Source organism: Rhinatrema bivittatum, chromosome 1 (genome assembly GCF_901001135.1).
Source record: "Rhinatrema bivittatum chromosome 1, aRhiBiv1.1, whole genome shotgun sequence".
In the NCBI taxonomy this organism is placed as follows: domain Eukaryota; kingdom Metazoa; phylum Chordata; class Amphibia; order Gymnophiona; family Rhinatrematidae; genus Rhinatrema; species Rhinatrema bivittatum.
In genome coordinates, this window is record NC_042615.1 from 119,680,445 (window position 1) to 119,704,360 (window position 23,916).

Here is a 23,916-nt window from a genome sequence, read left to right on the forward strand (position 1 = left end):
GTCCTTTTGGCCATTCACTGCCGCCAAAAAGGTGAGGGGAATGAAGCAAGGCGAGAACCACCTTGTTGGTAGCATCTACCTGCACAAGCACATATATTTCTGGCACTCTCACGTGTGTGTTCTGCTTCCAGCCTCCTAGATTTTAGTTCCCTTCTTTCTACTCTCCCTTCCCATCACCATTTTCCATGTTCCTTACTGTTTGTAGCTTCTCTTACTTCAAGTCTACTTCGATTCCTCTTCCTGTCCCCTGCACACAGATTTTCATTTTTTTTTCTTCCCTGCAGTGGTGCAGGGCCCAGATTCCCTTCACCCAGCCCCTTTCCCTATTGGTTCTTGCCTCCCTTCCTTCCTTCCTACACACACACACACACACAAAAACACACCTTCCTTCTTACAATGAATACAACATGGTACAATGCCAGCACCCAAGCATGAGCAGGCTACATGAGGAGGAAAACAGGAACCATTCTTCATAAAGGCTGCTCCTCCCGCATCTTCCCATACTGAGCGCTCACACTGATAACTAATATGAGAAGACAGGAGCAACAGCACGTCTAGCGAGTGTTTCCTACTATTTCTATAGCTTGCTCTGGTCGTAGTATCATCATGGTACTGTTAAGTTATTCTAAATAAATAAAAAAAATCTCTCATTGAGAGCGAGTAAAAAAATATTAACAAATGAAATAAAATGTGATGAAAATGTAAGATAGTACTAAAAATAAAAATTAGTAATAAATTACAATTTTTATTTTTGTTCAATAGTGAAAATACCGACAAATTTTTATGGTTTTTACTGTTCAAAAGATTTGTATTTATTGTCAGTAAAGTGTTTATACTCCTGAAGCAAGTGATTAGTCGAAACATGGCCATATCCAGATAATGCAAAGTCTGTTATTAAATTGTTTTACCTTTGTATAACAGATGTTATAGTTTCATACAATTTTTTTGTGTATTTTTAGTTATTTTTGCTATTTTATTACTTAGTATTCTAATTTACTCATTTTAATTTACATTTTTATATTAAAATTAATTATTCTTAATTGTATATGTGTACTGATTTTTCACTGTCAAAGAGGTGCATTGTTCTATATTCTAATTTTATACCACTTATTTCTGGTTTCCCTTTCACATTGTCTTGCAGGCAAGTCACTCTCCATCTCATAATCTATTTTATATATGTAGCTAGAGAACATTAAAAATATGGAGCACAAATATTCATAGCACTTTCCAAGACCAAATTCATAGGGATATTATATCTAAGTTTGAACACGAGATGTGACTTGCTGAAGGTCATGAGGAAAGTGCAGGAAACTAAACATAGCTCAAATAGTAAAGGAGAAAAAAACAAGACACTTAACTATAATTTAACAAAGACATGAAATGAAATTTGTCATAATGCAGCTAGGGGTTTCTGCCACATACACAGAAGGAGATAAGTGACTTCCAAATGCCAGTGTCTATTCCTGGTCTTGAACCGGCAATTCACATTTTTTTTCAATGCAGATTAAATACAGGTAAATAGACTGTGACTCACCATAAATCTAAATCCCACCCATCAGTGGGGCATTGATTGTCAGGCTGAAAATTACAGGGGAAAAAAACAAAACAAAACGCCAGTTGTATCTGGAACCTGCTATCCTCCCACCCACCCCAACCTTTCCATATTGTTTTCCCGAGCGTCACAAAACGTGGTTCAAAGGCAAGTACCCAGATGATGGGCTGGGTTTAAGACTGCGGTGTGAAACGGGCATGCTTTTTGTCCAGATCTACTATAGACCTCCTTGAAGTTACTATTTTCATTAAAAAAAGAGGCATATTAGTTTTGATAAAGGAAGCAAGTCCCTGGCTCCAATTCTTATCTACATGGCCGCATGCAGCCTTTATAATTAACCCAAAGGTCACAAGCAATAACGCTAAGACAAGTACATTTAGAGAGCACCTCTTTAAATATAGAATTTGGCATTTTGCATGATCGTATTGCAAAAAAGCACATTCTTGTGAGCTCATTTTTAAATTATTTAATTCAAATCACTAGGGTTATATTAAGATGGTTAAATTTCTAAACGCCTCTTTAAGCACATCCTTCATATAGTGCTTGGCTCTGAAGTAATGCAATTCAGCAGCCTACCCGCTTAACCTTACATTAATTAATAATAACCAGCTCCAGAAATCTCCAGGCTTGGAGTCATTTTTCCATGGAGCCGAGCTGAAATTTAGCCTTTGCATTCAAATATTAAATTTGGATGCATTCTCCATTTTCTAAATGACCCCAAATAATGGAATGTGATTTCTGTGCCTAAAGATGAGCTCTACTCAATGAATGTCTAATAAAAAGGGGGGAAAAAACCAACACGCACGCCACGCAGAACGTGGGCATGTGTTTTTATTGCAAATCGAGAAAATCACTACATCAAAGAAAAAGGAAGTCCATATGGGTCAGATCCACAGATCAAAATGAGTAAAAAACACCTTCTCAAACCACAAAGCTCTCTAATTCTAGAGAATGTTTGCAGATGCGCTAACACAAATGTAGCCCCACTCCTATGTTCGGACTGTGAAAAAACGACTCCAGGTGTAGATTTGTTCACTTCTAGGCCCTTATGGGTTACACACTTGGACTTGAACAAAAACAACAGCCACACACACAGCGTGGTGCTACAACTTTACTGTAACAAAACCTCTTCTATTGTGATAAATTGGCAAACAGTAAATTTACATAGTGATGGATGTGCTTTCCATTCATACATTCACAAGCAAGAACTCCTTGTTTCTCTACTGCAGATCTCCTACTGAACAGGCTGTCATCATTCCTATACCTTAGGCCTCCTAGTAATCGAAATCCAGTGGCTCTGCTCCTCAGCAGGACGGTCTCCTCTCTTTCCCTGACGCACCTGTTTGATGAGGACCCCCTGTCTCCAGAACTGTGAAACACCATTTGGGCGCCAGATTACATGAACTAGGAAAGCCAACATAAAATTCCTTTTCCCTGAAGCAGAGCAGCAGCCCTCTATGTGGTTCCAGATTTCTTTCTAGCAACCTATACTGGCACTCTGTTCAACTCTTCGGGATTTTCTCAGGGGAAGAGAGAGAGTGTATGAATGAGAACTTTTCCCACTATACGAGGCCGCTCCGAAATCGGAGCGGCCTCGGAGGGAACTTTCCTTCCACCCCTCCCTTCCCCTACCTAAACCCCTGCCTTACCGTTATTGGAAAAGTTATGCCTGCCTCTGGCAGGTGTAATTCGCGTGCGCCAGCGGGCTGCTGGCGCGCCATTTCCCAACCCGGGGGCTGTTCCGGAGGCCTTGGCCGCGCCCCGAAACGCCCCGAACATCGCGCTGCCCACCCGACACGCCCCCCCCCCTAGCGAAGCCCCAGGACTTATGCGCGTCCCGGGGCTTGTGCGCGCCACCGAGCCTATGCAAAATAGGCTCGGCACGCGCAGGGGCATTTTAAAAGGGTTATGCTCGTACCTTATGCACATAACCCTTTTAAAATCTGCCCCTTAGAAAATAGCCACTGCTATTACTAGCATCAGTAGCATGGGATATACTTAGTTTTTGGGTACTTGCAGCCTGGATTGGCCACTGTTGGAAACAGGATGCTGAGACTGATGGACCCTTGGTCTGACCCAGTATGGCAATTTATTATGTTCTTATGTAAAAGTCAAGGCCCTCAGATGCTGTTTGAATCCAATTTCCCTTAATTGTTGCCATGGAAGCAGAGAGCAATGTTGGAGTAGCATCAAAAGAATAAGGCTTAGTAATTAGGAGTAGTAAGTGCCGCCATCAACAAGTTACCCCAATGCTTATTTGTTCCCCAAACCGTAAAAATGGGGCCTTCATTGGTCGCTGCCTCATCCAATTCCCCTTTTCTCACTGCCATTGAAGTCAGAGAGCAATGATGCCGCCTGCCACCGAACTCTTACCTGGACATTGACCTTGTTTGCTTGCTGCCGCCTGCCTCTGACCCTTGCCTGGCCCTGGACTACCATCTATCCCATTCTCTAAGAGATTCTTACCAACGTCCTGCCAACCCCCAGAACCCAAGGGGTAAGCAGCTGGTACATATGACACTTTAAACCAGTCTCCCACCAGAGAACCTCCGCCAGTTGTCAACCACCTTAAAATATCTTAACAAGCACAATCCACTCTGGCACTCACCAAAAGGGGTAGTCTTACAAAACGGCTCATACCATCTCTTTCTACTCCAAAAATATATCTTTTTTCAAGGGGACACATTTAGTGAGAAAATCTAAATATGCCCTAAACAAGCATATGATATGAGAAAGCAAGTTGCTTACCTATAAACTGGGCTTTCCATAGACTGCAGGAATGAATTAGTTAATTTGTGTCAACGTGGGTGACAGCACTGAGGAGGACAGAAACTCAGATCTGATAGCTCAGTAAAAATCTTACTAAGCGTGCACAGGAGTTCTTGCACAGGCACGCTGCTTCATGAATCCTTCAGTCTGTTCCAGAGTTTAAGCTTTGGCGAGATAGTTGACCCTCCAGGAAGGCGAGTGTGTGTAAATCATGGCTAATTCATCCTGCTGTCTATGAAGAATCCTTTTATTGATAGTCAAACTTGCTTTCGCCATTGTCAAGCAGGCATGAATTAACCATAATGCGTGGAGGGCTGGATAGTGGGGCAAAAACAATCCAACTCCACCAGGTGGAGAGTGGATTCCTGAATCCACTCTCCACCTGGTGGAGTTGGATTTTTGGGCAAGCAGAACTGCTTGCCCAAAAACCTGGGACCTAAAGGTGACAACAGACACTCGATAACAGCTTTGCATATATCTTCAATGGATGTGACCCTGAGATGAGCCACTGAAGTCACCGTGGCTCTCACTGCACCTTGACAGGATCTTTAATGTGTAAGCCAGCCAACACACAGCCATGCGTGATACAATCTGCTAGCTAATTAGAGTTTGTTTGGCCACCGCCCTTCCCAACAGACACCAATAATTAAGACAGTAAGGATGAGTCCTCTTCAGGAAATACGCCAGGGCTCTCTTACAGCTGAAGGAGTGACGAGCCTGTCCTTTTGAGTGTGTGAGGTCTTGGAAAGGTCGGCAGCACAATAGCTTGGTTATTGTGAAAAGTAGTCATCTCTTTGGGAAAGAATTTAGGGTGAGTAGGCAGAACCACAACCCTGTTGTGAAAAACTGCAGGTATAGTGAATAAGAAAAGAAAAAAAAAAAAAGACAATTGTGTGCTGCGATAACACTTATAGTGGATTACTGATGAGAACAATACATTAGACAAAGTAATAAACAAAATGAGTATAATACAAACAAACAAACAAACAACATCTACATTTTAGAATAGTTTTAATTGAGAGGAATCTAATTAGACATACAAAGCAGTCGCCTGGTCAGATGTTAGCGAAGTCAGTCCCCTGACATGGGATCGTGTTTTGCAGAGCTGTATCGGGAGGGACAAAGGCGGACTTTAAAATTTTAGAATGCAACCTGTGTTAGAGATGACCGAAGGAAAGAGAGGAAAATTGTTTATGTCCCTGTGCCTTGACGGGGTATAAACGGTGCTTGCACAGAGGTCCTGCTTGGTGTGCTTGAAAATATTCATGAAAAAAGAGCAAAGACGTGGCGATTTAACTAGTAGGAGAAGTAACTGAGGAGCTGCGCCGAAACCCACTGAGGGAAGAGAATACTTCGTAACTGATAGCTTGTGAGGTTTATTTCAAAGCCGGGCAAGCACTGTCCAGAGGCTGGAGCACCGGGTGAAGCCGCGAAGGAGGGGGAGAAATGTGGCCCCCTATGCCACAGAGAGATGTATGGAAGCTGAATATGTTAGCGGGAGTGCAGGTGAAGAAAAGGTTTCCTTTTGCAGGGAGGCCCTGTGCGCTAAAAATCTTTCGATCTCTAAGTAAACACCTGCTGGAAGTGCACGGGATGTGCCTGGAGGAGGCGGATACGTTGGAAGTAAGGGGGGGGCGGAATCTTCCAGAGCCTGGGTCGTCTTCTGCGTTAAGGGGAGTCCCTCACCTCTGACAGACAAGGGGGGGGGGGTGCATCCCCTCAAGGGCCTGGTAATGAGGGGAGATAAGAGAAAGCCCTGGCGCTCCTGAGTCAGGGGCAGTTTGAGATTTCACTGAAAGAAGTTGGTTGGAGCCGAGAGCCTCTCGAGGGATCCCAGAAGAAAGCAGCCAGGCATGAGGCTGGGGATTTCCAATTAAATCCCTAGATACCTAAGGACGAGAGACCGCTCAGGTTACCCCTGGACTTAACTAGGGTGAGGACTCTAGTGTGTAAGGACCTACACTGAGTCAGGGAGTACCTGCCTTGGGCTTGGGGAATCTTGAAGACATGGGTTTTTTTCTACGGCTGAACAGAAGCTTCAGTGAGTATCAATCTATCTGATGGGGAGTGGAAAGAAAATCTAACCTGGTTTTCCAACAGGAGACAAAGGAGGAGACATAACAAAGTTACTGGAGACCATGTGCTGTTACATCAAGAAACCTGTTTCATAAGGGGAGTTGGTGAAACAAGGATTAAAGCTTTCCTTGAACTGCTCTCTCATTTAAATTGTACTTTTACCTGCATCTACTTGACTGTCACTAATGTTTAACGCTGAAGACTCTGACTCTTTTCTTTGGAGCACAATTTAGAGACTGGAGAGTGTTTCCTTTGGTTGGAGCGTTCTCGGCCAGGCACTTGCCCTGCAGGAAACTCTTGCCCCAGCTCTCAGTCCAGGAGAACTATTTCTCTACCTCAGGGGTGTGAATACCAAGCACCCCGAGACTGGGAAGTTGGCCCCCACATGTTTCCAGCTTGATGATAAAAATGCATATCCTTTTGGGCAATGCAAGTTTATAAGAGCGATATCAATATCAGGGAGCCATGATTCAGACAAAAATAGAACATCCAATGAGCCATCAGCTAAATAACCAGAGATAATATCAAGCTTTTTCCTCATCAAGAGAGCATTCAAATAAAGTATTGAATGAATCTCTGGCTATTAAGGTTTAGTATAAAGGATTAAAGTGTTCTCGATGTGGATAAACCAAATGACATGAAGCTTTGTACGTCTCTTACAATTGATAGATAGATTATTGTACTGACCTCTTCCTGTTATAACAACATGTACACAGGTATTGGACACCTCCAAAATAAGCTTAAAAGCAATATAAAACACAAGCCTCTGTGCTGAAGCTGGAAGCTGGACATTCTCTTCAGAAACCTACATGGACTCATCTTCACCAAGGGCTGCAGACACCAGAAGCACTGACAAAGAGATCAGAGCCATAGCAATGGTCACAGAAGCAGCAGCTGGCTCTGAAATGCTCCATGCCGGTTGCGTCAATGCTCTTTTTTGTCTGCCGCCAGGCTTTATAGACAGTGCCAGTAATACTTACTTCGGCACCATAGCTTGCGTACCTATAAGCAGCAGGGATCTTGGGCTGAAGCATAAACGTCAGGGCTTCCCAAACCTGTCCTGGGGTCCCCACAGTCAGTCGGGTTTACAGGATTATCCACAATGAATATGCATGAGATAAATCTGCATATCATGGAGACTTAGTACATGCAAAATGTATCTCATTCATGAGGTCTTTTTCTGCCATCACGTTTCTCTATTTCTAATGAAGCAGCAGTACCCGTGGGAGTCTTGTATCATCATTAGCAGGTTTTCTAACGAATGCTTGAGAGCTGACAAAAATAAGTAGAACTGTACTACAAATTCTTCTGTAATGCCCTTTTTAATGGAAGCCTTTATTCCTAAGTAGAACATAGCAGCTGATGCAACAAAAACCAAAACTAGATCAAGATGCATGCCCAATTTCTACAAAGAGATCCACTGCTGAACATGTGGACTTTTTCTGACATTCTGGATTATGAAAGTAGAACTGAAATGACAGCTGAGGAAAAAAAAAAAGAGACCTGAGTAACAAAAAAGGAAATTCATCTTCTCAACTTAACCTAAAAAAAAAAAAAATAAAAAATCACATTTCAGTCACATACCATCTAATCTAGTGCATAACGTGGCACACAAGTGACTAGATTGCAGCCCTGTTCTCAATGTTCCTGCTTCGTGTGACTCAAAGGGATCAAGCTGCACCATTTCTGTTCTCTTGGGCATCTTGCCCTGATCAGGAGAACAGCACTAATGATGAGTACCGTGCAAGTCACAGTGCTGTTCTCGCTATGAGAGCCAAGGAGTTTGAGAATACAGGCACCAGTAACATAGCCATGCAAAGCAACTGCATGGTAACAGTGAGGGATGGGGGGAGGGGGTGGGACTGAGCAGTGAGAGCTAAGGAGGAAGGTTGTGATAAAAGTGAGTAGGGGATGGAGGTGCAGTAGTGGCTGGGGGTTCTGGGGACTCAGTAGAAATCTGAAGAACCAGTTTTAAGTGAGTATTTTTTTTTAAAAGAGCCCAAGAAAATCTTAAACATTGAGTAGCTGTTGGTAAACATGTCCTGCCATCCAACTACATAACGTAGTAGGACGTTACCAGGACTACTGCACCTTACCAGCAGGATATGATGGGAACACTGTATAATAACTACTGAAATTGCTAGACCAACGTTTCCCATCCTTTTTAAGCCCAAGGCGCACCTACATTAACAAAAACATTATATGGCCCACCACAGAGCAGGCAGTGAAGACATGGAGAGGTCCCATAGGGCTAAAAAAGAAACAATGAAGCAGTGAAAGCCTCACCTGTCACTCTTCTAAATTTTAAAACAAATAGAGAGGGGGGGGGGGGCGGGGGGTGGAGACACTTTAAATCATCATAATGGACCACTTCCCTCTATATACAAGGGAGAAGTCACTGTGGTGCAGGCAGTTGGCTTGGTTAGTTATATGGGAAGACAGAGACTGGAAGGACTCAAAGGAGGAGGCTCAAAGGGGTAACTGCAGAGGTGCTAGGCGCAAAAAGCACGTGCTGCAAAAGCAGGGCCTAGCTATTCGGTGCCCAGCATGCGGCCTGTTAAATGGTCCCACTCCGGGGCTCATGCTGTAGTTAGTCAGAGGTGGCTTGCAAGCTTACACATGCGCTCAGAAAGGAGCTCCTACACATTTAAGAGCCAATGTTGGCGTCTCTTGTTACTGCGAAAAAGCAGCAGGCAGTGGTGAATTTACCATGGCCCACCTGACCAGGTCTGAAAAACTGAGAAAACAACATCATGTATTTAAATCAACCTCCTCTGTACATAATCCTATCAAGTCTATGTTCTTGCAGGGGGCCTGTTCTGTACGGTTTCCTACTGTCAGGATGTGCTGACTGCAAATTCTCAAAAGCATTTAGAACAGAAAGGAAGGAACAGCAAACATTTCAGAAATCCAGCATATTTCTGCTTCTGCTAATCTGCAGTCAAAGCAATTTATGTATCAAAAAGCAACAGGCCCCATATTCTGAACTCTCCAGTGACCGGGTGCCCAGAACTTCTCCAGCCCTGAAAATTGGCACTTATCCACACAATCACAGATGCAACAGCGATTGGGATAGCTTAGCTGTACGGTGATCATCAATTAATACTGTACAGGAGAAAAACTGCTCTGGCCAACAGTAGAGCAGTATCCTCATCAGAAATCAACATTTTTATCTACTTACAGAAGTTAGCAAGGCATTCAAGTTTATAACACATCATGGCACTCTATAAGAAATCAGACAGAATAAACAATAGACTAGAAATTAGAGCCAAAAAAAGAATAAAACATTTATAAAGATAGTATGAACCGAGACCAAAGAAGCAAGATGCATAACAAATGCAAGAGACTCTACCATGGCTTGTAAACACATTCCTCAACAATACAAAATGTTAAGGATAAAATATAAAGTAAAGCAGTCTGAAAAGAAATGTTATCCTGCTATTATTAAAAAGATACATAAAAATATTACCAGTGTATTTTTTTCTAGCCTACTGGCTATATAACTGATATGCAAAAATAAACCATTCATGAGACTTTAAAAGCAAAAAAATGAATCTAGTAATTTAAAACTTCAACCAGGCAAAATAAAATAATTGTGTGGGCATAAATGTGTCAGTACATTCCTATTGCCAATATTCACAGGCTACTATGGGATACTGATTGAATATCTTGAAGGATCAGAGGAGTCAAAATAGACATTTTTCAGCTGTAATCAAAAGTTTCCCCTGGGAGGCCAATTAGTAAAACATGTATAAAATCTTGATTCGTCAGGTTGCTTCCTGTGGTTACGTCTGTGGTTCTCTGCAGTCAAAGCGATTTATATATCAAAGGGCACTTACAAGCAAGCGCTGTATAAAATATAAAAACTGGATGGAAAGTAGTTCAACAAAAAAAACCCCACATAAAACATACACACAACACAAACTGCCTGCCATATGCCTGCAGATTCTAATCCCCAGTTACTGATACCCAGAATTAAAGAAAAGGTATTTAAGATTACTCTCATCTACTTTCATTCATTTTCCAGCAGCTCCCCGATTCTTCTACCATCCCTCTAGCAACATTTCTCCTGTCTCCCACTCCTTACACAAACCCATGGCTTTGGCAGGTTTGTCATCATGGACCCAGGACAAATAAGATTCTTTGGCAGCTGTAATACCTTTTCATGCCTTGGTATTGGCGATCAATAAATACTTAAACTAAACTAAAACTAGTGGGCAAACAAGAATAGTTAGATGGTGCTATACATGAGCTTACTCATCCTAACAGATCATTTCTTCAATGTACCAACAGCAGTTTTAGGAAGTAGATTACAGATCTTATTCAAAAAAGGCTTTTTTTCCCCCATAGGCAGAGAATGTGAAAATCTTTACTGAATAGAAACCTGTCTCTCCAAAACCATCTCAGCAATTGCTGCAAACATACTTGAAGGAGGAAGTTACAAGATCTTGAAAGTTAAAATATAGAACCACCACCCTCGAGAACTGGACCATAACCCAACTCTACACACCCTGCATTTCTATGCCCCAATAAGAGTTATCAGCACTGCTGGACAGCGCTTGGAACTGTGAACCAGTGCACCCAAGTCACTGCAGCAGCCATGCTTCTTCTTCTCACTCTAGGGATGAAGGGGCAGAAAGACCACAGGGACTGTGAACATGCACTAGCGCACAGTCCCATGCTCAATGCAGCCATGCCAACAACTGTATTTTAGACTGTAATAACCTGTACACCAACTAGGCAGTACACGGTAGGGATGGGGCAGCCACAGCCACAAGAGAAAATCAAGAATACCTAAATGAAATGATGACAGATAAAGACCAACCGGTCCAGCCTGTCTGTCCAGTCCAGATTCCTCTTCTCTGGTTCTCTATATTTGTCTACTCAAGGTGGTAAATTCTCATGCATAAACCAACATCAACTTCCCTCCATGTCTTTAATTCAGCCTCTCAACCCTATTTCTACCACTGCCCTGAATTAACTGTCCCAAGCATGACCAAACCTCTGCTACAGCGTTGGCATCCATCAACACTGCTGGTAGATGATTTCACATATTATCATCTTTCTTTTTGATTCTTGTAAGACCAACATACAGGCCCTCGATCATATCTTACTATCAAGTTTTGTAATAATCCATAGTGGCACCGAAATGTGCAAATGTTCAGTCCAACCATGTTGGAAGCCTAATGCAGTCATACAGTTATTGACAGGGTTACTGACCAAGCCATGCAAATTACCCAATGCTCTTAGGATTGCAACCATGGTAGTCTAATGTAGCCCAGTGTTTCCCAACCCTCTCCTGGAGGAATGCCTAATAAGGCAGGTTTTTCAGGACTGCCACAATGAATATGCATGAGAGATCTGCATAAACTAGGTCTGCAATGTATTCAAAATCTCTTTCATATTTATTAGGGATATCCTGAAAACTGGACTGATTAGGTGTGCGTCCAGGAGAGGTCGGGAAACATTAGGCTAGTGAGATTTAAGTTCCACTTCATTCAAAACAATTTTTGAAGAAGTTACAAAAAGTCATGTTAAAAACATGCATAAACCATAAAATGGTCCTTACTAACAAAACATATCCACCAAGCTAACAAAACCAAAACACCAGATACGGACACGATTTCATAAAAGGACAATATTACTCAACCAAATATGTAGGAGCCCCTTCAGTCTACCTACAATCTTCCCTTTCCCCGGCATACATGTCCCTTTAAACCTCCCGAAAACAGCACCAAACTGACAGCAACTGAAATCAAAGAACCACCTCCATTGAGAAGGAGGCAAACCTAGCAGGACGACAATTGCTAGAGTACTGTCAGGAAACCATTCAATAACCCAATTTCTTTTGGGAGGTCATTCCAGGATTTGAGGCCTGCAAAATACAAGGCTCTAATTGTGGATCGCTGCGGTTTAACAGACCGCACCAAAAGCAGCTCAAGTAAAGCACTCTACAAGATCAGAGAGGTCTACCTGGGATTATACATAAAGGGGCGGATTTTAAAAGGCCCGCGCGCGCCGGTGCGCCTATTTTGCATAGGCCGCCAGCGCACGTAAAGCCCCGGGACGCGCGCAAGTCCCGGGGCTTTCGAAAAGGGGAGGGAGGGGGCGTGTCCGGGGGCGTTCCCGAAACGACGCGGCATTTCGGGGGCGTGCCGCGGCATTTTGGGGGCGGACCCGGGGACGTGGCGCCGGCCCGGGGGCGTGGTCGAGGCCTCCGGACCAGCCCCCGGGACCGGAGGACGGAGCGGGGCTGCCGGCCGACGCGCGCAAAGTTACGGGGGGGGAGGGCGAAGAAAAGTTCCCTCCGAGGCCGCTCCGAAATTGGAGCGGCCTCGGAGGGAACAGGCAGGCCGCGCTGGGCTCGGCGCGTGCAGATTGCACAAATGTGCACCCCCTTGCGCGCGCCGACCCCGGATTTTATAAGATACGTGCCTATCTTATAAAATCCAGCATACTTTTGTTCGCACCTGGTGCGCGAACAAAAGTACGCGATCGCGCAAGTATTTAAAATCTGCCCCAAAGAGTTTTTCTTTTAAAACCACCAGGCCAAATTGATATAGAACTTGAACGCCTATGGTCAGGGTCTTAAAAAGCATTCACAGCAAGACCGGGAGCCATTCCAAGGTTCTCACCACAAGTGTAAATTTAGGATTGTAACTTAGCTTTTGTAGTTGTATTTCCATTCACTGCCCATCTAGCTGGTGTTTTCCCCTCTCTGGGGCTCTAAAATTTCAGAACTGGAGTTCCCTCCTGCATTTTCTCTACGTCTAGCTCCCATCTACCTTACCACTGCACTCTGCCCCAAGCATCTTTACATTTTCTCCTAGGGTTGGTCACCATTACCAATGACTTTAGTCTGTTCCATATATCCGCGGCTTATAGGATAAGAAATCATTTGTTTCCTTTGAACTTTCCTCTGTCATCACGATTCCTTGATACTGAATACCCTTTTCTATGAAAAACAATCACCTTCCTGAACTTTTATGAAGTCCATTAAGTATTTTGAAATATTCATTCCTGTCCACCACCCTCCTTTCCACCAGCAAGTATATTTTGAGTGTCAAAAGCCTCTCTCTGTTGGGCTCATATTGCAGGACTTGAATAATTTTAACGCTATTCACGTTTTGCAAACCTTGATCTTGAGACAAGTGTAGTAACATCTGTAGAATTATTTTATTGCTGGTCCAAAATGGAAAATGTACAATTTACCTCCACAGAAGTCTACTTTACAAATAAAGCGTCATATTATATACCCTGTTGTAATCTGTTTAAGCAAATGAGATTTCTTTTACAAATATAAACTCAGAACAATAAAAGTAGAACACAAGAATTTTCATTTCGGACAGCTTTTTTTTTTTTTTTTTTAATGCAGGGGGTTAAGTATCTATAGTAATGAAAAGCATTTCTAATTTGTTTTCTACACAAGCCAAACATTGCCTTTCATTTATAACAAATCAGGACTTCCAAAGCAGAAAATTACCCCAAGGTAAATGTGAAAAATATTAAGACCCACACCTCAATCAACTGAATTGTTTTACATAAGAGCAGGTTTTATACTGTTCAATGAGCTTGGCACTCTAACTTAAAAAAAATAAAATAATAATAACCCTGTTAAGATGAATTTTTCCCTTAGCAGCTGCAGGTCTTCATGATTTAACGGTACTTGTGCATTCAAAGCCTTCCTCCTTTCTCTCCTACATGCAAATGCTTTCACCAATCCAAGCTTAATGTAATTAAAACATACTAAACATTCCACTGCTAAAAACGAGCTCTTAAAATCGGGCCACTTCAGAGGGAAAAAAAAAAAAAAAAACAAACCACAGCTGAAATGAATAAGCATCTCCAGGAGAATGTACAGCTCATTTTGGAGTCCTCTGTTGGCTCCCAATTCCCTCAGCATATTAACTTTAACATCTCACTGTTAACTTGACTGCCTGGCAGGAACTGCCCCTCATTTGCCAAGTGGACAGTTCTATATAATTCATCCTGCTTGTTATACTCATATGCAGAAACTTACCGACTGCACTGGAGAAGACAGAATGAAGAAGAATATTCAAAGAGACCTCCACACCTCTGAATTGATCAAAACTTTTTTTTTTTTAAATTATACAACCAGGGTTTGAGGTAAGACACCCCCCCCCCCCCCCCAGTCTCGGGCAGCCCCCTGATTGAAGGGGGAAATTCCTTGCACATGCTCCATCCACGAAAGCCTCTCCATTCCCCGAACAGCTGGAGGGGGAGCAGGAGGAGGCAGGGGACCACGACAACACAAAAGGACCCTGCCCCAGCGCAGACCGCGGCAGCTAAGAGCGCTGCCCCCACAGCGAGTCAGCAAGGCAGTCCGAGCCCTGCCAACCTCCTGTGCCCGACCAGGCCCCGCAGCGCATGGAGAGCCGGAGGATCGGGAGCAGACAGAATCCAACGGCCATGGAAATTTGAAGACCCCCTCCCCATGCTAGAGAGGCAAGAAACGAGACAGCCAAAAGCAGCAGGAAGAGAACAGCAGTGGGGGAGGAGGCTGGGTAGTCAGCAGCAGAGGGAGGAACACAGGCACGCACACAGCTGCAGGCCAAATACACTTTTTCACTGTCTTGGCTGTTGGGAAGGGAAGGCAGACATGGGCCAAGGCAAGAGGGGTAATGGAACAGGCATAGCAAGGAACAGTAGTGCAAGCTATGCAGTACATTCTTTTTTTTATTTCTATGCCGTCGTTCCATTAGACAACCACGGCGGTTCACAAAGTTCACATTCATAAATTAACACCAAATGCATACATAAAATCAAAAACAGACCCACGCTAGCTAAACAGCAGCAGGGGAGCGATGGACAAAGGAGGAGGTGGTGGTGGCCGACAGGAGGATGTGAGGGGGGCATCCCTGGTCAGACATGGGAGGGGAACTGTTATTCCACAGCTGGCCACAACATTAGAGGAAGGGGAGGTTCCCATCCCCAACTTGGCACAGCTCCAACCCCATTGGATCCAAAGCAGCCCTGCCTATAGGAGCAAAGACCACTGCTATAATCAAATAAGAAATAGAAAAGAAAGAAGATATTATTTAGTACAAAACCAATTTAAACTTACAAGTTATTCAACATTTTATGAATTGTGCAAAAGGTGTAAATTTTAACCTTCTGCATAATAAAAAAAAAATAAAAGTATCAACTTCCTCAAGTGAATATTTATATACCAGGAAGTACAAATATTTTCATAATGTGCATACTTTTGGCTGCACAGAAAAATGGGTGTTCCAGAGACATTTCCAAAACATGACTGAAAATTGCACGCGCACAATTGTAAAAAATAAGAGGCGTGCATGTACTGGATAGCTTGCACTACTGTGGCTTCGCGTTACCTGTTCCACTGCCCCATCTGAAATGGCACAGTAGGCATGCCACCAATGCAGGCACTTGATGTCACTGCTTAGCACTGGGTAAGAGCTCCCATTTACTTTCAGCTGCATAAGACAAATCAATACTCAAAACGTACACTGGCATCACGAGTCTTTACTAATAAAGAGCAGGGCTGCTCAAACCTGTCCTTGCCCCCCAGCCAGTCAGGTTTCCAGGCTATTTCTAAGGAATATGCAAGAGATTTATTTGCATGCACTACCTCATAAATATGCAAATATTCCTCATTCACGTTAGTGTTATCCTGAAGACCTGACTGGCTGGGAGGGCCCAAGGATCAATTTGAGCACCCCAGATCTAGAGGAGCATTTCTAGGAATGCCATATAAGATTGGCCCTAAACCTAGTCCATAGCCTGCTGTGACCCTTTATAAAGCTTCTCTAAAAGAGGTTACACAACTATACAAGAAATATTGATTATATACTATTTTTAAATTTACAGTTCTTCTCACAGAGACTCAGTTTTACAAAAAAAAAAAATAGTTCATAACATACATTAAAAAGTTATAAAATTACTAAAACAGATTTCAACTAGAAAGAAATGGAAGAACTACAACATCATATTTCCCCTCCATTAAAAAATAGAACAACATTCACTCCAATTACCCTCCCTATGCCAACTTCTCCTCACAGAGGGGTTGGGACCTAAGGGAGTCCTTTCTCCCCTCCATCCCCTCCCCTCTCACCAAATGGTTAAGGCAAAAAAACATTCAAAGAGGGAATGGGACAGATCCTAAACAAAACTCAGCCCAGGCCTTCTCTCATCAAGGGACTGGGGCAAAAGTTACCTGCACTTCACATCAACCTCTCCCTTGGGAGTCACAGACATTAAACCATCCATCCCAAAACCACCACCATTCAATATTTCTTCCCCACCCTGTAAAAGCAAATTAGCTCTAATAAAGCTGACACAAAAGCAAAAAGGTTGATGCTTTGAACACCACTGAACACCGTAAGCACTGCTCACTGGGAGCTGCCTGCAGCTTCTGGAGCTCTCTAGCCACCTGAGAAAGAGAGAAAAGCACCGATCAAGCAGGCCAAATTGGAATATAATCCTCAGTAAATCCCCTCTCTCAGCTCCTACCAGAAGTTATGATGTAGTTTAAAGATTATAACGGAACTTGGATTATATCCTTCAAATTACATTTATAAAATGTAGCTCTATTTTCTTAAAAATATCGTAAACTTTTTTTTTTGTTAAGTCTAATTTAAATTCAAAGAAGTCCAATATTAATTTTGTTAATCGGATTTTAATTTTCTATAGCCAATTTCTGTGTGTACTGTGATGTGTGTTTTCCCCCCCCCCCTAATAATGTCTGAATGGCTGGACCTAGCTCACCAAATCTGAAGTGGAGCTAGGTCACTGGAGAACATTAGACTTTTCCAGTTTTCAAATGGGGGGAGAGGCGGGGAGGATTGCAAAGTTACACATTTTGCCATAAGAAATGCACTGGGACTAGAATCAAGGTCAGACAGCACACGTTGCTCCTCCTTATTCATTAATTGATTTTTATCCAGCCATAGAGAGAGAATAACAGATTGAGACCTGTGGCAGCACAATAGGCAAGCGCAAATGGGCAGAATGGGGAGACCAAAATGGGCCGTTTCTGCAAATATCATTTATGTTGATGAATAAATGTCAAAAATTTGGAAAGTCCCATTTTACCAGCTTTGACAATATCCCTTGATCATCCGCCCAAAGCTATGCAGAAAAGCAATTAAAAGAGCAGAGGCTCAAACCAGTTTTCTGACTCCGTTTTACACTCAGATCAGTAACCTTGCAACCAGACTATTGTTAAAAGATGTTTTCATCGAAGAGTATTTAAATAATGTAGCTGTGCAATTTTTCTGTGAAAAATTAGTTATAACATAAGGAACTCCTTTTGGTAACATTTTCTTGCATGCACACAACTGTAAACTCAGGGTTACAATAAACTCTCAGTACAAAATTAGCATTTAATGGTTTCTTTTCGCATACAATTGATCCTGTTTTCTGTAAATGCACTTGCTGAGCCACTGCAGAGACTTTCTAGGATAAACCCTCCAAACTACACTGAGCAAGCTAAAAAGCACTTCATTAAAACAGCTGATATTCCCCAACATTTTTTAAAAACCAAACATGAAATAGTTACAGAAAAAAAACAAGCAAGGTCATGACTTAAGCACACCCATCACCTAACAATGATTTTATTAGAAGCTATGTGACTATATAATTGTTATTATACTGGGAACATTCTTCAAGTTCTTACCTCTTTGTTCATCTATTCGAAAGATCCCAACACCTGATCCATCCCGTATTGAATACTGAATTTCTCCATCACGTCCTGTATCTTCATCATGAGCAGATAATGTCATAACTGGGGTACCTACAGGAACATCCTCCTTTACTGAAATTTTATCCACAAAGTTGTAAAATAGAGGCGGATGCAAATTCTCATTGACATCACCAATTTCAACTTCAATGTAACATGTTGAAGACAATGAAATAGGCTTTCCTCTGTCCTTAGCTCGTGCTGTCAAGTTGTAAACCTGTTTTTTCTCAAAATCCAGTTTTTGTACAATACGTAATGCTCCACTCAGCTTATCCACATCAAAGTTTCCATCTCCAGTATCTATCAGATTGTATCGTACTTGACTGGACTGGCCTACATCAGGATCATGAGCTTCTAGCCACATGACAACCGTCCCTATAGGCAAGTCTTCTCGAATTTTGACATGATAATTTGGTGGAATAAATTTAGGAGGATTGTCATTGACATCCTCTAAAGATACTTTCAAAATCACTGATGAAAACAATTGAGGTTCTTCTACAGATTGGTCCCTGGCCTGAATTTTCAGGATGTGTGTATGCTGTGTTTCTCGATCCAAGGAGCCTACAACTTTCACAACACCAGTCATAGTATCAATTGAAAACATGTCTGTATCTGTAAGAAGAGAATATTTCACTTCTCCACTAGGGCCTAAATCTTTATCAATAGCTTCTACTTGAATAATTTCACTATCCATGTCGGTATTTTCACTAATTTCAATGAAATAGCCATCCTGTAAAAACTCTGGCTTATTATCATTAGCATCCAAAATTTTGACATCTAAAAGACACCAGGCAGATTTCTGTGGTATCCCTAGATCATATACTGTAATATTCAGAGTATACTGATCTTTGATTTCTCTGTCAAGGGGGGATAAGATCTTTAGCCATCCAGTTTCCATATCAACAATGAAATTGCTATCACTATTACCTCCAGAAATAACATACACCAATTTCCCATTAAAGCCACTATCAAGATCAGTGGCATTCATGAGCATTATGCTAGCACCTACAGGAACATTTTCCTTAACTTCAATGCTACTAGGGAGCATGCTTACAAATTGTGGTGCATGAGCATTCACAAAGTGGGTATCAAAGAAAGCATCTTCAACCTCCCCACGAATGTGCAACTTATTTGCCTGGAGAAGTTTCTCAGCCAACATTTTGGCCACACCAGTCTCTTCACAATGTAAATCAACTAATTTACGACCAGCAACCATGGTTATGTTAATGTATAATGGTGCTGCAAAGTTCTCGCCATCTGTAGCTGTAATTCTCAGGCTGTGAAAAGAGGCTTTTGAACCAGGGCTATCCAAGAGAGACTGAGTCAGAGAAAGCACTCCTGAATTAGGATTTATACTAAATATATCTAGCTCATTTCCAGATTCAAGCTGGTATCTCACTAGCTGAAGTTCATCAGCATCAATAGCAGAAACCGTAGTGATTTGTTCTCCAACACTTAAATCTTTGGGAATTGTTCCCTCACAATTTATCTTTTCAAACAATGGTGTGTTGTCATTTAAATTATTTAGAACTATAGTAACAGGAACTTCAACTTCTCGACGATAAGGTAAACCCCAGTCGGATGCACGGATCCTCAAATTGTAAACCCTTGGCATCAGTTCATAATCCAAGTCTTCCAAGGTACTGATGACACCAGTAAAATAGTCAATGGCAAAAGGTGAAGGATTTAGGTTTGCAATGCTGTATGTTACATAACCATTTTCACCCTCATCAAGATCAGTGGCACTGATGCTCATGACGCTGGTACCAACTGGGACATTCTCATCAACGGTTGCTTTGTATGATGACTGGGTAAATTCTGGGGTATTTGTATTCATGTCTACAATTTTGATTAACACTTTTGTGAATGCTCTTTTGTCAGCTGTCATAATATCCAATTCAAAGTGTCCTGCGTGCTGCCTTTTTATTGGCTGTAAAGTGGTAATGAGACCTGTCCTAGGATTCAAGTTAAATATGGGTTTCTCTATGGTGTTTTTAAAAATATATTTCAATTGAGAATAGCTAGGTATGGCTTTTACCATTATCAGAGGTGTATCAGGTGGGGCAAATTCACTTATCTCTGTTTTGTACACATCCTTTTCAAATCGGACAGGACCAGATTTGAACCATGGTGACACCACATGAATAACTTTTACAGAAGAAAATTGTGGTGGACTCCCCTTATCTTTAGCTTGTAATGTCAGATTATACCCATATGGCTGGCTCTCCCAATCAACTTCACTCACAGATTTGATCTTGTATTCTCTACTACCCGGAGCAGTTCTCACAGTCTTGAACTGTTGCAGAGGGTCACCTGCAACAACGCTTAAAGAAGCTATTTCACCATTGAGACCCTGATCACCATCATCTACTGTTATGATTGCATATACTGGTTCTGTATCCATCTCAGAAGGAACCAGAGGAACAGCTGTAACAACAGGCGCGTGTTCGTTTGCCTGCTCTACGTGAACAGTTAATCTTGCCATACTACTAATGCCACTGCTACCATACAATTTCATCCCTCGATCAACTGCGAGGATTTCTAATTCATAAAGTTTTGCTTCTGAATAGTCAAGTCTACCAGTTAAAATAATTACGCCGCTGGTTGGATGTACAGCAAACACATCTGTCCTGTCCTTAAAGCTGTAATAGAATTCTCCATTTGTTCCTATATCTGCATCTGTTGCACTGACTCTTGCAATACTGGTCCTTATTGCTGTATTTTCTGGCAAAGAAACACTGTAAGACGTAGGAGAAAACAGAGGTCTTAAGTCATTTGTATCCAATACCTGCACCCTAACCTTTGTGCGAGCTTCTGCATTGGTATTTTTTTCAACTGCTTTTACAGTCAATATGTAGTGATCTTTCACCTCTCTGTTCAAAATAGCCGTATTTCCTCCCTTGGTCCGAATTCTCAAAAAGCAAAAATCTCCAAGAGTGTGTTCTTCAGCTTTGAATAAGTTTTCATTGTCACCTGAAACTATTTTGTATCTTATATCCCAAAGAGGATTTGTGATGTAAATGCCCATTTTTACTGGATGCCCGACGTACGTCTTGGCTGCAGAATTTTCATGTACGGTGGCATTGTACTGGAGCTGCGTAAACTGCATTGGCACAGGATGATACAGTTTATGACTTCCTTCACAGCTACCCAAACAGTGCACAAGCAGCAACCAAAGCAGCATGGTCAAATATCTCCACATGATGGCAAGGGATCACCAAATCTCCTAAAATGAAAAACAGAAAACAGTGGTGAGGCAATGTACAATAGATAATAGTCCAGCTTTTCTTTGGTTAAACAAAGCTTTTGCTCCTGGGCTCATAAGAACCTTTACGTTTTCTGCAAAGCAATAAAAATAAAATGTCCCTTGCCTCACTTTACCACCACCCAACAAATTTCTAAAACCTAAAAACCACAGGCCATGAAAAATATTTCAGCTCTGGATTCACACTTCACTGGGCACAAAAAGTACAGTCGCGCCAAATTCTTTTGCACAAGAGATTTGCAGGTACGGTTTTTAGTTCTATTTACAGTCAAAGCATGTGTTCTTAGTAGCCAGCGGCACTTGTTTCATCGAGTTTGAACTTTTCAGTGCTAGACTGTCTTTGGTAAACCTGTATCATGTAAAAAGGGTCCTGTGATTCTAAAGTTAATCCTCTTCCTTGACCCATCAGTCAAAGATGCTCTCTTAAGAACATCCATACTAGTACAAAACAATTTGTGGTACCTCTGTAGTTACCCACTACCAAACTAATTACATTAACGACTTCTGATAAAAAAAAAAAAAAAATGCAAAGCAGGGCACCCATGCTACATGCGAGGAGGACTTCTCATTCGAGCTTAGGAGGAGCACAGTTGTATTTGCATTTTGCTATGCATGATAGCTAGTACTGTACACCAATTACCATGTTTTCCTCAAAATGACTTCATATGGCTCTGAAGAGCAAATTCAAGGAATAAAAAAGGAAGTGCAGATTAGGCCAATTTACAGTTTACACACAATCAGATATTTAAGTCACTCCAAAGCTGCCGCCAAATGGGACCATATGTTTACAAAAGCATTTGGATTCTGAAAATATTAAGGCAATTAAAGTGATCTGCATAAAAAAACAAAACAAAACAAAAAAAACAAAACCTCATCTGGTCTTGGAAGCAGAACTGCTTTGTTTGTTGGCATCCTCAGTTCTGTCTTCAAACACTGTCATCTTCTAAGAAAAGAAAGCAAGGCAAACCCTCCGAGATCTTTTATTGGGACAAGTATACTTCCGTAAGCAAAAATATACAATTGTTTCTCAATTAGCGACAACAAAGATGACTTCTGATTTTTGTCAATCTGGTGGCGCATTAACCCAGGACCAAGATTGGAAATAGCATATTTACACCAGAAAGAAAACTGCAAAGTTGTCAAACAGCAGCTGTGATTATTTTCTGATAATCATCTCTCATTTACATTTAGTAACTTATTCTTGGATTGAACAGTCTTGGGCTAGTACTCCACCAGTTTAAAAATGATTTTGGCATTGTGCATCTTGTAACAGTCATGTGCAATACTTTCAGCATAAAGACTTTTCCCATCTACTTTCTTAGATTCATAATTCATCATGAGGGAGAAATTAAAAATGCAGAGTTAGCATAATTCTATTACTATAGGTGGACTACAAATGCCTTTAAATACCTAATAAATCTGGATTTAACCTGAGCTCAAAGTGGAACTGATGTATAGAAAAAATGTGCATCTCAGGAAAAGAAAAAAAATAGACTAAACAAAGTCAGCATAACTTTCTGTGCCACAATAAGTACACATACACTGAAATTGTATTACCTAGGACAGCGTTTCCCAACCAGTGTGCCCGGGCAGAAGTGTAGGTGTGCTGCAGCTGCAGTCTCATTTTCTGTTTCCCTCCTGGCCTGCAGGGGGTCCTCCCACCAGCAGGGGGAGTCAGAGAGTAGCGCTTATTGGCAGCTTTCTTCTTTGCTGGCTCTCCTCTGCAGTAGAAACTACACAGGGACTTGTAGTCTTGAGAGACCTGCTGGCCCATGCAGTTCAGATTGCAGAGCGAAGGTGGCAAAGAAGGAAGACGCAGCACTCTATAAGTCTCCCCCCCAAACTTCTATTGTTCGAGGTTTGGGGTGGGAAAAGGGATGGTGATGATGCCAAAAGATGGGGGAACAGGGAAATTGATGATGCCAGATGATGATGGCAAGGGAGGTACAAGAGAAGGTGATTATGCCAGGCGGTGGGAGAGAGAGGTGGGGAAAGGGCAGGTGATGGGATATGGAGGGTTAGAGAAAGTAACGATGATGCTAGGGGGGGGTGGGGAAGAGGGAAGGGAAGAGATGATGATGTCAGGGAAGACGGTCAATTATGTTTCTGGGGTGTGGGGAAAGAGGGAAGATGATTATGCCAGGAGATGGAGAACCAGTGAAGGGAATGGGTGGGGGAAGTGGTTAATGTGCCACAATGAAGTGAAGTCTGTGCCAGGTGTGCTGGGAAATAAAAAAAAAAAAAGGTTGGGAACCACTGATCTAGGATAATCTTCAGTTCATTGTCACTGAACCTGACTGACTAATCCTTTCAAAGCATTAAGCTGCCTAAAAGGTTAGACTATCAGCTCTGTGTTTGGTTATGGAAGACACTTAGGCACTGTGATTTAATTTTTTTTTTGTTTTGCACCTAATTCTTGTCTTGCTTTATTATGCAGTACTTTCCCAGTGCAGAACGCATGATGCCACAGTTGCTTTCCAGGTAGTTGTGATATACAGGGTTACGTCTTATCTTTAGAGCTGGAAAGAAATT

The 23,916-nt window shown here is 42.1% G+C and overlaps 1 protein-coding gene across 5 annotated transcripts in view; it reads right to left on the reverse strand.

The window, feature by feature from the left end:
* FAT1 (FAT atypical cadherin 1) overlaps positions 1-23,916 on the reverse strand; it is a 373,940-nt gene that overhangs the window by 333,046 nt on the left and 16,978 nt on the right. For all 5 annotated transcript variants that reach the window (XM_029586952.1, XM_029586951.1, XM_029586948.1 and 2 more), the window contains exon 2: positions 18,057-21,345. In XM_029586952.1, the coding sequence (XP_029442812.1) occupies positions 18,057-21,321 (3,265 nt within the window). In that variant the 5' untranslated portion in view covers positions 21,322-21,345. The remainder of the gene's footprint in view (positions 1-18,056; positions 21,346-23,916) is intronic.